Source organism: Eurosta solidaginis, chromosome 3 (assembly GCF_040869045.1).
Source record: "Eurosta solidaginis isolate ZX-2024a chromosome 3, ASM4086904v1, whole genome shotgun sequence".
Taxonomy (NCBI): Eukaryota; Metazoa; Arthropoda; class Insecta; order Diptera; family Tephritidae; genus Eurosta; species Eurosta solidaginis.
Window position 1 is genome coordinate 93597811 of NC_090321.1, and position 14709 is coordinate 93612519.

The 14709-nt window shown below is 34.9% G+C and overlaps 2 protein-coding genes across 11 annotated transcripts in view; one reads left to right on the top strand and one right to left on the bottom strand.

Moving 5' to 3' along the window:
- The window catches only part of Fatp3 (Fatty acid transport protein 3), an 81155-nt gene that overhangs the window by 14411 nt on the left and 52035 nt on the right, over positions 1-14709 (bottom strand). For 7 of the 10 annotated variants that reach the window (XM_067772769.1, XM_067772776.1, XM_067772774.1 and 4 more), the window contains one exon: positions 36-249. In XM_067772769.1, the coding sequence (XP_067628870.1) occupies positions 36-249 (214 nt within the window). Of the gene's footprint in view, positions 1-35; positions 250-4374; positions 4397-10786; positions 10985-11200; positions 11224-14709 lie in introns of those variants that run through there. The other 3 variants (XM_067772771.1, XM_067772777.1, XM_067772768.1) reach the window with 3 other exon arrangements.
- LOC137246533 (uncharacterized) lies at positions 7752-9855 on the top strand. The gene has a single exon (XM_067777631.1). The coding sequence runs from the start codon at positions 7887-7889 to the stop codon at positions 9000-9002; it is 1116 nt and encodes a 371-aa protein (XP_067633732.1). The 5' UTR covers positions 7752-7886; the 3' UTR covers positions 9003-9855.

Consider the following 14709-nt stretch of genomic DNA (forward strand, 5'->3'; position numbering starts at 1 on the left):
TTATCGAAAGCGCTACGAGATAATAATAATCTTACACAATATCACGTTGAATGGTTTTTCCGAAGGAGTAAGCAAACGTGGGGTTTTTAAGCAATAACGCAAATGCAGCTCCAAGTAATATACATCCTTTCGAGCTATCTTTGAATAATATGAAGGCAAACAGTCCCAAGAGTATTATAATAACCCGGGTAGAGTTGCGTTGTCTAAAGTTTAATTCTAATAAAACTTGCATGGTACTAGAGTTGTAATCTATTGAAAGAGATCGAGAATAGATGGCAATTGATTAATAAAGAAATGATTACAAATAAAAAGTGAAACGGATGAAATTTGTTTATTAGGCCCGCTGCACATGAAGCGTGTTAGACGCCACATATGAAATCTGTACGCTCCTCTTTCGAACAACTGAAATTCAGAAACATGTCCTAGTAATTATCGCCGTTTGTAAACTTGCCAATTTTTCCCTAATATCCATAACAAAACAATTGTATAAAGCAATGCGAGAAAGTCTCGCTAATTAAATACAGATGATTGATATAATAGCTAACAGCGGAAGCACTGCTAATAAAAAAAGCAAAGCTATAAAAATCCATTGTTACTAAGCTTTTAAGCGCGCTTAAAAAATTCCACACCATTAGGATTAAACAGCATATATATTAGTATGTACCTAAAATGGTGAATAAAAAGGAATAACAACAAGTAAGGAAGGCTAAGTTCGGGTGTAATCGAACATTACATACTCAGTTGAGAGCTATGGAGACAAAATAAGGGAAAATCACCATGTAGGAAAATGAACCTCGGGTAACCCTGGAATGTGTTTGTATGACATGCGTATCAAATGGCAGGTATTAAAGAGTATTTTAAGGGGGAGTGGGCCATAGTTCTATAGGTGGACACCTTTTCGAGATATCGCCATAAAGGTGGACCAGGGCTAACTCTATAATTTGTTTGTACGATATGTGTATCAAATGAAAGGTGTTAATGAGTATGTTAAAACGGAGTGGGCCTTAGTTCTATAGGTGGACGCCTTTTCGGTATATCGTTATAAAGGTGGACCAGGGGTGACTCTAGAATGCGTTTATACAATAAGGGTATCAAACGAAAGGTGTAATGAGTGTTTTAAAAGGTAGTGGGCCTTAGTTCTATGGGTTGACGCCTTTTCGAGATATTGCCATAAAGGTGGACCAGGGGTGGCTCTAGAATTTGTTTGTACGATATGGGTATCAAATAAAAGGTGTTAATGAGTATTTTAAAAGGGAGTAGGCCTTAGTTCTATAGGTGGACGCCTTTTCGGGATATCGTTATAAAGGTGGACCAGGGGTGACTCTAGAATTAATTTGTACGATATGGGTATCACATGAAAGGTGTTAATGAGTATTTTAAAAGTGGGTGGGCCTTAGTTCTATGGGTGGACGCCTTTTCGAGATATCGCCATAAAGGTGGACCAGAGATGACTCTAGAATGCGTTTGTACAATATGGGTAGCAAACGAAAGGTGTTAATGAGTATTTTAAAAGGGAGTGGGCCTTAGTTCTATAGGTGGACGCCTTTTCGAGATATCGCCATAAAGGTGGACCAGGGGCGACTTTAGAATTTTTTTACGATATGGGTATCAAATGAAAAGGTGTTAACGAGTATTTTAAAAGGGAGTGGGCCTTAATTCTATATGTGGACGCCTTTTCGGGATATCGTTATAAAGGTGGACCAGGGTTGACTCTAGAATGCGTTTATACATTATGAGTATCAAACGAAAGGTGAAGGTGGACGCTTTTTCGATATATCGCCATAAAGGTGGACCAGGGGATCCGCCTACTGAAACTCAAGAACTGATAGGCAAATTAAAAGATCCTAATTTTTTGCTAAGCCTTGCCATTTTGTGTGATGTGTCAATTTTATTTTCGCAATTAAATATAAGTACTCAAGGAAATAACAAATTTATTTTTGACTATATTGCAGCTCTAGAAATATTCGAAAAGCGACTTGATATTCTAGTATCCCAGCTTCGTGAAGGCATTTTAGATAATTTTAAAAATACTAGGGATGTATGTAACCGATTTCAAATGCAACACAAGATCTCTCAATATTTACCGTCATTTGAAGATCTCACAAATTGTTACCAACAAAGATTTCATGATTTTAATAAAATTAAACTTTTGATACATTTATACGAAAACCCTCTGCTGTGTGCAATAGAAGATATGGAACTGCGGCTGCAAGAAGAGATAAAATTACTTCACAATGATTTCGCCTTGCCTTTAGGAGGGGGAATTCAATTTCAGAAGGTCATAGATGAGCAGAAATACCCTTTATTGAAAGCTGAAATTTTTAGGTTGTGCTCGATGTTTGGAACAACTTATATGTGCGAATCAATGTTTTCATCTATGGCTTTTATTAAAAACTCGTACAGAAGCAAGCTCACTGATGAGCACTTGGAAGATCTGCTAAGAATTAAAGTTTCAAATTTCGTTTTAAATTACGATGATTTAATTAAATATATTTCTTCGTAGTTTTTCTATTTTATGGTTTAATGGAGTTGAGCTTTAATTTACTTTCTTATGTTTTCGTTATTCATTATTTTTTATAAAGAATTGTCTCCCTATGTTTGCTATTTTAAAAAAAAACAACTTACATGGTGGAATCACCATATGAATAACAAACTTAAACTGTTATGAGTAGTAAGATTCTATCGATATTCGCCTACTGGTAAGTGTGAAGATAAAATAATATTTCGATCCTTGCGCCACCTAGCGGCGATATGAAATATGAGCCTAATCGGACCACAAATACGATTTTTTGAAATATATTATATTTCAAGTTTCAAGCTTGTACCTTATCGGAAAGTTACTCAAATTTTAATTACAAAATCCGTTCACAACGGCCTGTCAAGTCAAGCTAAATAAAACAGTTTAAAAATACTGTCACGGATATTACCATCACTAAGTTATCCCATCACCATGTCAATCAGTTTGGTATTAAGTAAGCTATTCGTTGCAAAGTACAAGTGTTATTCTGAAGTACTTGAATAAAGGCCATTTTGCATTATTACATATTGGAGTTATTTATTCAACAGTTTAGCGATACGAACTTAGCAGAAGATTGCAAATAAGAGGATTTGCAGCAAATTCGTTACAATACTAAAATTACCATATTTTACTTCTGAGAAATGCAAAAAAATTACAAACACTTTTTCGGGGACAACATTGAAAATTTTTCTTTCATTTGTACGTATTTTTCGACCGTTCTCTGTGGTAATATTGCGTGCGACACCTCCTTATTGTAGGGACGTCGAAAGCAAACTAAATGTGTTTGGTCGTTGATTTTGACGAAGTAGTCATTTTTCGTTCGCTCGTTGTATACGTATATGGCCGCTTAGCAGGTGCTAAGCTCATGCCCACCCTTGAGTATGAATCAGAGAACAGCAAAAATCGAACTCAACAACGTTCGATTACATTCGGCAATATGATCGTGTGCAATGATCCAACTTTCTTAAACGAACATAATCGACATTGATTTAAAATCAACCAACTTATTGCATGCGCGAATATAATCAATTCAGGCGTTTGCTCGTTTGCTTCAACAGCGATTACATTCATCGGAATGAAAAGGCAAATATGAAAACTCCATGCGTCTGAATATTTGCATGATTCTTCGGCCCTTACGTCACGGCGACAAGCTACATATAAATATTGCTTACGATTCTGTTTGTTTGCTGAAATAAACAATACTAATACTAATTCTCGTGCTTTGCTTTATTCTCCGCTTGCCTTCGTTTGATCAATACAATCGTACGCAAAACCTGTTCGGTCATTCGATCGCAATCATGCTAACGAAGTCTTGTAAAGACAGATGCTGAGTTTATTCGATTATGAGATTATTTGCATGATTGAATGTGAATGCAAGTTTTAGTGTTTGATTAAATCAAGAAAATTGTGATTTTTGCAGTTCTCTGGTATGCATGTTGGAGATTCGAGTTCAATACTCAGCTCCCGAGAAGCTAGCTGATGAAGAAGTGAAATTCAGATACATGTCCTAGTAACCATCGCCGTTTGTAAACTTATTTTTCTCTTTTATCAATAACAAAACAACTAAATTGAGTGATGAGCTGCACACGATTCTATATACGAATTCGAATAAATAAATGAAAATGTATTTGCAACCAGAATTTGTTTGACTGATTGGATTACAAAATAATCCTCTTGGCAAATACTAGAAACTTTCTAGGATTCAGCCTAATTGCTGCCTCGACTCTAAAAACTCTGCCTCCCTTAGTAGCTGGAGCCATGTCTTTGTGAATATCTTCGAATATCATTAGACCTGCACATAATGTTAGAGTTTTTGTAGTCCCACTTTCAAAAGACGCCCTTCCTGCTTAGTTTACCGTATGTAACTTCTGTCATCTTTGAATTTCTCCCAAAACGAATTCGAACTTTTGCTGTGTATTCACCGCGTGCTGCATCCTGCAAATTCATCGGCCTCTTCGCAACCTTCTGCCCCGTTATGACCAGGAGCTCTGCATACATATACAATCCAGCCAGAGCGAATTCTCCCGAATGCTTGAATGAAGTCCAGCATACTTCTTGATGAAGTGCTGCAGGATATATCATACGTTTTATTGTAAATAGATGCAAATCAAAAATTTCATATTTCGAGACTTTATGATACCCCAAAGTAGCTGTCTAGTGAGATTATGATCACATAGTTAGAATACTTAAGAGGTCCAGATTAGCCGCCATATCTGCCTATGAATCTCATTTTTATAACGAAACTGTATGAAAAAATAAAATTTGGTTTCATTTTCCCAAAAAATTGAAATTTTGGATTACTTCTGTTTGCAATAAGGCGAGTGATATGTATTTATTTCTGGATCGACATAGTATACAGCAAACCTTAGCCCTGACGTTGATTGGCAAAAATCGGAACACACGCGTATCGTATTAGCGACAGAACCATTTGCATGTATGTATTTGGAAAGTACAGATTTATGTAAAAACCTGGCAAGCAAAATAACTTGATTTCATTTCTCGTAAAACGATTACATCAATTGTCTGTCAAATCATAACTTATTGCGTGCAGAATATACGTAAAATAAAGTTTATACTTGGCGCGATTTACCTCCGAGGAGATTTAGGCCGAGATTCTTTTCCAATTTGCCTCGTGCTCCTTTTAATTTCGCTACAAATTGGCGGGTCGGAACCTATGTATATGTTTTATGCCGACACCGAACTGCATCTGAAAGGCAGATAAATTTTCACTAAGATGCTTTTCATTGTAGAAATACACTCAGAGTATTTGCCAAATCACTGCGGAGGGGCGACCCTACTTTGAAAAACTTTTTTTCTAATTGAAAAAACTTTTTTTTAATTTGGAGGTTGCTTTGCCCGTGATTTGGACTCAGAACCTTCGGTATGATAGGCGGAATCACCCTACCACGGCGCCGCCAATATACATACGTGCCGTATGGTGACCAGAAGGCAAAATGGGCAGCCATTCTTATATACATATTGTTAGTAAATTATTAAGAAAAAAAGAACTAACTATGAATATCAAATATATACAAATAGTACACACACTTTATGACGACCTTGACTGTTTAATAAACTTGTATTCTTAGCACACACAGTAGGCACAGTCAACGATTTTATCAGTGAGATGGACAGTTGATATTTACTTGGCTCAGTTTTATTTCAGCTTTTGTCTTAAAGTTTTCGGTGAGGCAAATGTTTATATGGTGTCCAAACGGCACCTGATTGTCGCCCGAATTGTCGTAACCACACGACGCATTCGTAATTCATTCGCAATCCTTTTGATCGCGGAAAAAGCTTTTTTAAGAAGTTCAATATTATTGTTGATGATACATTTATTGTACAAAACTGCACACTAAAAAAGTTCAAAAGATCTGAAATAAAACGCACTAAATTTTCTCGAAATGTCGAATTTTTTTCGAAAATGTTAGATTATTAGCTGTCAAATTTTCACGTTTCCCTTTTATTTTGTGCTCTCACTTTGAGATTGCACGCTATAGGCGGTTCTTCTTTCCCTCCATGAAAAAAATGGGCATATCTAAAATTTGCTCATAGCCTGCAGTCCTAAGCCAAAGTAGTCAGCAAACATCCTAGCTCATTGACTAGAATTTTGTGGGATTATTCATTAGGGTGGTTAGAGATCGCTACCAAGGATTGACTTTTAATTGGTCATTGCCATGTCTGGCGCATGATCCTTTTACGGTACTATTTACTATTATAACTTTTGTAGTAACTATAAACTATAAGCAGACCTTTTGGAAAACCTACATTGAAAATTTATTTTCTGTTTTTTCCTGCATTATACGTTCAATAAAGCTGTATTCATGCGCATGGATGTTAAATTAAAATATTTAAAACACCCGCATATGTAGTTTAAAATATTTAGGAGCTACTATTAAAAATTTCTGATTTTTTTATTGAATTTTCTGTAACTGACAAGAGGGCATTTCCATAATTTTCACGATAAAGACTCGTGCGCCAAAATGATGAAATTGTATCTGATTTTTCTTTTAACTTTTTATAGAATTTAAATGTTGCTTTGATTTATTCCTACACTATATATCTGTGGAGTTTTGACAAAACAACTTATCTCAAGATAGGAAATATTTTAGATATTAATTGCATGTAATTTTGTCAATTGGTATGCATATTTTCGTCTTACTGGTTTATTTCTATGATGTTTAGTTAGAAAGTTACAGTATCCGAAAAATCAACTTAACTCATTTTTTTTCGAAACTGCGTCGGTGAAAACAACTTTTCTCAGTTAAGTCGAAAAATTCAAAAAAACTTCAAATAATTGTAATCATTGTAGTTTTCCTATAACAACTTATTTCGATTTAAGGCGGCCATGAAAATAAAAATCGTATTTCACAAAGCAACCTTTTTCCAAATAAATTGTTATGTCAAATTACAATTAATTTTTTTGGCAACTTATATTGAAATAGTTTGTTTTGTGAAATTAGTATCGGGGTAATTTTGAAAAAACAAGACGTCTTATTTTGAAATACGTGCTTTTGTAAAAGTGAAAAGAGTGTTCAATATATTTTTTATCTATAAATAAGTGCTTTTGCCAAGTGCTGTATTGAAAAAATTTCAAAAATAAGGATTTCGGTTACAATAAAACCATTAAAACTAAATATGCAAAGGGGACGCCAGATGGCAGATATGGCTAGGAAAGTGTCTAAAAATACAAATCTAGTTAATTTATCAGAACCAAGTGTGTCAAAGCCATATTTTCATGATGATGGATTAGTGTTAGAGCCACTACATAATGAGACAATGACATCTTTTGATATACTAAATTCATATAACGTGCAACAAAAAAATACGAAAAACAGTGAGAGTGATACAGAAAGTCCAGAATCTTGTGATAATGAAGATATTTTTTATGAGACAGATTTTCTTTACTCGGATTATATACCATCTACTCTGTCGAAATTGAGTTCTACTTCAGAGAATAACGAAGACAGATTAGTAGTCGCAAGTTATAGTACTAATTGGGATCTACCCGAAGAAAATGATTCTACCCCAAGAATGAAGGAAATGAAAAAACCTAATAAGCAAAACAAAAATTTGGGTAAAGAGTACTATACTAATAAAAATAAAAAAATGCCAGCTAAACAAATTGAAAGGTTAAAAAAATGCCGCAGACTGTCACTTAAAACTAAACTTTGACCAGCAGAAAACCCTTTTTAATAATTATTGGAGTTTGGGGGACTACACTAAACGCCAACAATTTGTATCAAGTTTAATTGAAGTTGAGGCGAAACATTCTGAAACTTTTCGAAAATCAGCAAATCCTCGAGATCGCAAATATAACTATTTGTATCACTTTGAGATCAGTTCCGCAAGACATCGGGTATGTAAAATGTGTTTCTTAAAAATATTTGGGGAAACCGAACAAATGATCAAAACAGTAAACAAATACAAAGTTCAGCTGGAGTGTGGTGGACTTATTAAGGGAGATCGCTGCGGAAAACACACTCCATCACACAAACTCTCAATCGAAAAGCATAATGAAGTTTTGGAGCACATAAGCAGCATACCAAAATATCAAAGTCATTATAGTCGTAGACACACCAACATGTTGTACTTCCAAAGTGATCTCAATATTTCGAAGTTATACAATCTGTATGCGGAAAAATTTGATGATCCAGTTTCAAAATCGAAATATTGTGAAATTTTTCGTTCATTGAATATCAAATTCAAAAAGCCGCAGCTTGATTTGTGCAACACTTGCGAGAAGTTTATATTGCAAATACAAAATTCTTTGGACGCCGAAGAAAAATCTAGTCTTAAGTCACTACAAAAAGAGCATCACGACCAAGCAGACATTGCCTATTGTTGTAAGAAAGCCGATAAACAACTATCTGTAGCCAACAAAACTGTCATGATGTTTTCAATGGATTTACAACAATGTTTGCCGACTCCACATATAAATGCATCAATGTTTTTTTACAAGCGTCCGTTATGGACATATAATTTCACAATGCATGAGGGATCTACAAACAAAGCCCAGTGTTTCATTTGGAATGAGACAATCGCAAAGAGGGGATCAAATGATATAGGGTCGTGTATTTTTAAATGCCTTTCAACGGTACCTCCGATGGTCAAACACATTATTTTATATAGTGACTCATGCCCTGGGCAAAATCGCAATGCCAATATCTGTGCAATGTTCCAAATGGTTTTAAAAAGCACAACTATTGAAACTATTGACCACAAATTTCTTGTAGTTGGTCACACCCATATGGAATGTGACACAGTACATGCCCAAATCGAAAAAAGGAAAAAAAATTCTTCAGGATCTATCCAACATCCACATGATTGGGCAAACCTTATCGCAGCTGCGAACAAAAAGTATATCGTTCACGAACTAAAACAAAACGAATTCTTTGATTTTTCCGACTTGTTAAAAAATAACTTCAATTGGAAAACAACAAATAGCTCAGGTACACACATACTTTATTTTATCAAAGTCTGAGTGAAAAATCATTTTAGTTGCGATGACGTCTCGAGAAGGCCCTGTCTCAGTAATCTACTATACTATAACTTTATATCTTTGAAGGACTTTATAAGAATTTTCTTAGCGCCCTATGCCAGTATTTTTTTAATAACACCTTATTTGTTTCAGCATAAGCTCAAACCATTATCCACGAAAATATGGGATTTATAGAAAAATTCTGAGATAGAGCGTTATTAAACGTTTTTCTTAGATTTATCGTTTTCGAACTTGCAGCGAAGATAGATTGATAATACGTTCAGACTTCGATAATATCTGTAAAACTATGCGAAGTCATTTTACTTTTACAAATCTGTTACGCATTATCATATTATCATAATTTATAGTAGAAAATATTTTCCCCGGGTTCACGAGTTGTCAAAAATGGATTTATAAATGGAATAAGCAGCACACTGCAAAAATTTCTTTTTGAAATAGTCATAAAGAGAAGTTTTCAAACCCGGAGGCAGCATTTTATACTTTTGATGATATGTATACATATATACTTCATTTATTCACTTTTAAATTATGTTTTCCCAAAGACGAGAAATTCGAATGGAAAAAGATACGCGGGTTGCGGTATAAAAAGTCTACACCAGGCGTATTGCATTATAAGAATTCGTTTGACTGTAATGAAAGTTTCAAGGAGTTAAATAATAATCAAAGACGACGAAAAAATTTGGATTTTTCGTTAAATAATTGCTACGCAGGACTCCTGGCTATTTCTTCCAGCAAGAAGAAAGACTTGTTGGATGTGTTACCTTTTATAAATACAGAGTTCCACTGTTACTACAACAATTTAAAAGTTGAAGGCGATTGCGAAGTGGAAGTAGACTCAGATATTGATGAAATCGAAGAAAATGAATAACGAGATTTTAATAATAATAATAAAATTTAATATTTTAAATAAATGCATATGTAACTATTCATAAAAGTTATTGGATTTCCATAAAAATATACTATGTGTTTTTTATGTTTCACCTTATTTCACACTTGTTTGCTTGGCTAAGTCTTACAAAACAACCTATTTTAAAATAGGTGGAAATTTTTATCTATTTTATGTAGAAAATAGTTTTGACAAAACAACTTAATTGAAATAAGTATGTTTTACATAAAAAAATTTTGACATAACAACATATATAATTTTAAAAGCATTTTAAAGAAAAGTACTGCATTAAAAATTAAGAAATACATTTTAAAATGCGGGGCAAATTTCCTTTTATTATATCCGCTGTATACTTAGCCTTAAATATCTTTCAGTTTTATTCAAATCACATATTTAGCTCTCCTGAAAAGTTTTCAGATTTGAAATAAGTTGTTTTGTCAAAATTCCACAGATATATATTACAGAACATTAAATACATATTTACATGCAAATAATTATTTAGATTACATTAGGTTAGAAATGTTAGCCTAAAGTTTAAGCCGTTAAGCACTTTTTGAAGCTTTTTCGAACTAAATTCGAAACCCCTCAACTTACTACTGCGCTTTTTAATTTTATTCGGTTTTAACTTCAAACTTGTATGAAAAATATGTCTAAAACCTTATAATTGTTTTAAAACACAACCAAAAAAATATTAAAAAATTTAAAAGTAGAAATATATATATAATCTTCTGGGTTTAAAACAAAACCCATAAACTTGAGCCTGTAAATTTAAAATAAAAAAATTCATTTATTGAAGGTGAAGTCATAGATTCATTTTCCAAACAACTTGATACACATGTTGTTATTATATATTGTATACTGGAACGATTTTCCGTCATACCTTGTCAAATTTGGTTTCGAGACAAACCAGTTCGGCTTTGTGCCATCATCAGAGTCGATTTTTGATCTGAATGCTTTGCAAACAGATTTTATAGCTCAGCGGCTTGAGCACACTAATGTTATTTAGAGCACTTCGATTGGAAACCTTAGCACCATCCACTAGTATTTTCTTTATTTTTAAACGCTGGTGTAACTTCTCTTTTTTAAAATTGAATTGAATTATGTAATACAAAAAAGTTTCAGATTTAGGCTCAAACTTTTAACAGTGTATGTATAAGAATAACTCTTAACATCAAGCGCTCACTATATAATATAAGAGGTGAGCCTTAACCTCGATGCGGTGAGGAAACAGTGTCTTACTCCACTAGCTATTTTTGCATTCTATTTTATTGTAAAATTATCAATAACAACGTACCAGAGTCAATAGCTTCTTAAAACCTAAAAAAAAAGAAAAAAATATTCGACATCAGTATTTTTGAGTAAAGAATTTTCTGAGAAGTCGAAAAATAAGGAACACCATTTTATTCATACCAGTTGGTGATTGAATAGTTCATTGACTAGAATTTTGTGGGGTTTATCATACTAGGCAATTTTTGATTAGTTAAATGTCTAGATTTTGTCTCTAGGACTCGATCTCGATGAAATGCGTGCACGCTCCCTGCTAGCAATTTGCAAGGCATACTTCAGTTAACAAGCCTAGATGTCGGACTAGCCATCAGCATAGCTTCCCCCTTGTCTAAAAAGATAGACCGAAAATTAACTGCGTGGTCGGAAAGCGCCGGTTCAATTTAAGAGCAAAACCTCAATAGACGAATTAGTATCCAAAATTAATAGTTATCTACCACGTATTTCTTTTTTCCCCTCTGAGGACACAACCATGCTCACGGCCACTTTATTAAAGACGTGCAAGGAACAGATGATGCAAATATTGGACATTCACATCGATGGCATTATGCCAGTCACCCAAAGTTCTTATGTGTTACGCTCTACAGCACTTTTATCTTCAACCTCCGAAATTATATCTAAAGACTAAAGCCGTAAGAAAATCTCCAAGTCGCTTGTCGCCAGCACAACTTACTAAGCAGTTGGTCGGCCGCTCATGTTGGTTGGAATTTGACGTCAAATAACTGAGCAGAAATTCTTATACTCAGCTGAGCAGAGCTCAGAGTTTATATTTATTTTTTACGCATAAAGTTACCCGTAACGGCATAAACTAATTGAGATAGATATAGACTTCTATATATCAATATGATCTGGGCGAAAAAAGAAATTCATTTAGCCATGTCCGTCCGTCCGCCCGTAAACACGATAACTTGAGTAAATTTTGAGGTATCTTAATGAAATTTGCTACGTAAGTTCCTGGGCACTCATCTCAGATCGCTTTTTAAAATGAACGAAATCGGACTATAACCACGCCCACTTTTTCGATATCGAGAATTTCGAAAAACCGAAAAAGTGCGATAATGCATTACCAAAGGCGGATAAAGCAGTGAAACTTGGTAGGTGGGTTGACCTTATGACGCAGAATAGAAAATTAGTAAAATTTTGAACCATGGGCGTGGCACCGCCCACTTTTAAAATAATGTAATTTAAAAGTTTTGCAAGCTGTTGTATGTAATGTTCGGTTACACCCGAACTTAGGGTACGAATAGAGAGGGAGCTGAAAGTCGAGCCGAGATTGCCATGCGATAAAACTGATTACATACAAGTCAATACAAATAAGCTTGTGTATAACCAGAGACAATATTAAGAACAGAGATGTTGTAGGAAAGAAAAATCGTGTGAAGCAAATTTCACAAAACCTCTATAGGTCACATTCACCACTTACCACAGCAGAATTTGTTAAACTACCACTGTCTGTATTTATTATTTAACAATTATTTGTACACTTTTAATTCAGCTATGTGTTCAGAATTTACATTTTTACACTCTAAAACTACAATCAGTGTATTTTGTGTGCTTAAATTATGTTAAAACTTGTGTTAAAGTTTGTGGTGTGGTGGAAGTGACCTACTCGAATTTTGTGAAGCTCCGCTGCTTTCCACCGAAGTTTGCGCCTCCATCATCTCTCTCTTAATACTGTCTCTGGTATAACCAAATATTATCGAAAATAAAAATGTTGCAGGGCGAAAAATCGTGTGAAGCAAGCTTCACAAAACCTCTATAGGTCACATTCACCACTTACCACAGCAGAATTTGTTAAACTAGCACTGTCTGTATTTGTTATTTAACAATTATTTGTACACTTTTTATTCAGCTAATGTGTTCAGAATTCACATTTTTACTCTCTAAAACTCCAATCAGTGAATTTCCGTGCTTAAATTATGTTAAAAATTGTGTTAAAGTTTTTAGTGTGGTAAAAGTGACCTACTAGAATTTTGTTACGCTCAGCTGCTTTCCGCCGAAGTTTGCGCCTGCAACATCTTTATTTTCGATAATCTTTGGTATAACACAGTGAACGCTGACAAGAGCAGAGCGCAAAGCCAATAAGTGCGAGAAAACAGTTTCAAAGCGTTTTGCTCGCTTTTTTGCATTGTTGATGTTTGCTTTTTAGCGTGCAGTCGTGTTTTTTAATGGTTTAAAAACAAAAAATGGATATCGATCAAAAAATAAGTGAAATCGATCAATAATAAGTGAAATTTTTTTTATTGTAATTGGATGTTTTCCAAATTCTTTTGTGTTAATAATTGCATTAATCACACTAGGAGAAGCAAAATACTCTTCCTCGGATGAGTCCATTACCGTGTACAGCAATTCTATAAACACAAATGAACAAGATGGCATATAAGCAAAACACATGGAATAAACAGAATTTCAGCGCTGATTCTCGCATTCACTGTGTTATATACAAATTTTCTTCTCGCATGAAAATAAGCTCGACTCGGCTCCGCTCGGCATCAGCGCTCACTCTGTTCGTACCCTAAGCCTTTTTTGACGGCCGCGGAGAGGGGGGGCCGCCAGGGCAATTGCCCTGGGGCCCGGAAGGTTTTTGGGGGCCCGCCAAGGCAAAGCAGTATTGACAGTACTCTAACTAGGATTTCATAGATACATACAAATATTGTTGCTCTTCCGGTTATTCTAAAGAAAAAGCTTGGAAGAGGTTACACGACAAAATTCCTGAACATGAAAATAGTCAAAATCATAAAACTTGCTATATAGAGTGGCGCCAATATGAAATGAGAATTCGAAATGCAAGTTCAGTGGATTTTCTCTTAGCGGAAACCCTTAAAAATGAAACAGCTCGCTGGAGAGAGATACTTCGCAGAATTCTTTATGTTGTTTTATTTCTTGGAGAAATCAGCGGCATCAGCGCTCACTCTGTTCGTACCCTAAGCCTTTTTTGACGGCCGCGGAGAGGGGGGGCCGCCAGGGCAATTGCCCTGGGGCCCGGAAGGTTTTTGGAGGCCCGGCAAGGCAAAGCAGTATTGACAGTACTCTAACTAGGATTTCATAGATACATACAAATATTGTTGCTCTTCCGGTTATTCTAAAGAAAAAGCTTGGAAGAGGTTACACGACAAAATTCCTGAACATGAAAATAGTCAAAATCATAAAACTTGCTATAAAGAGTGGCGCCAATATGAAATGAGAATTCGAAGTGCAAGTTCAGTGGATTTTCTCTTAGCGGAAACCCTTAAAAATGAAGCAGCTCGCTGGAGAGAGATACTTCGCAGAATTATTTATGTTGTTTTATTTCTTGGAGAAAGAGGATTGGCATTTAGAGGGAATAATTCATTGATCGGAAATCCAAAAAACGGAAACTTTCTTGGTATTATGGAACTGATCAGCAATTATGACCTCCTACTGCATGAACATTTGGAGAAGGTGAGGGAATCTCAAACGAAAAGGAATCGTCTCCAAGCACATTATTTGTCTGATGGAATACAAAATGAGTTCATAGAAATCTATGCAGATCAAGTAATC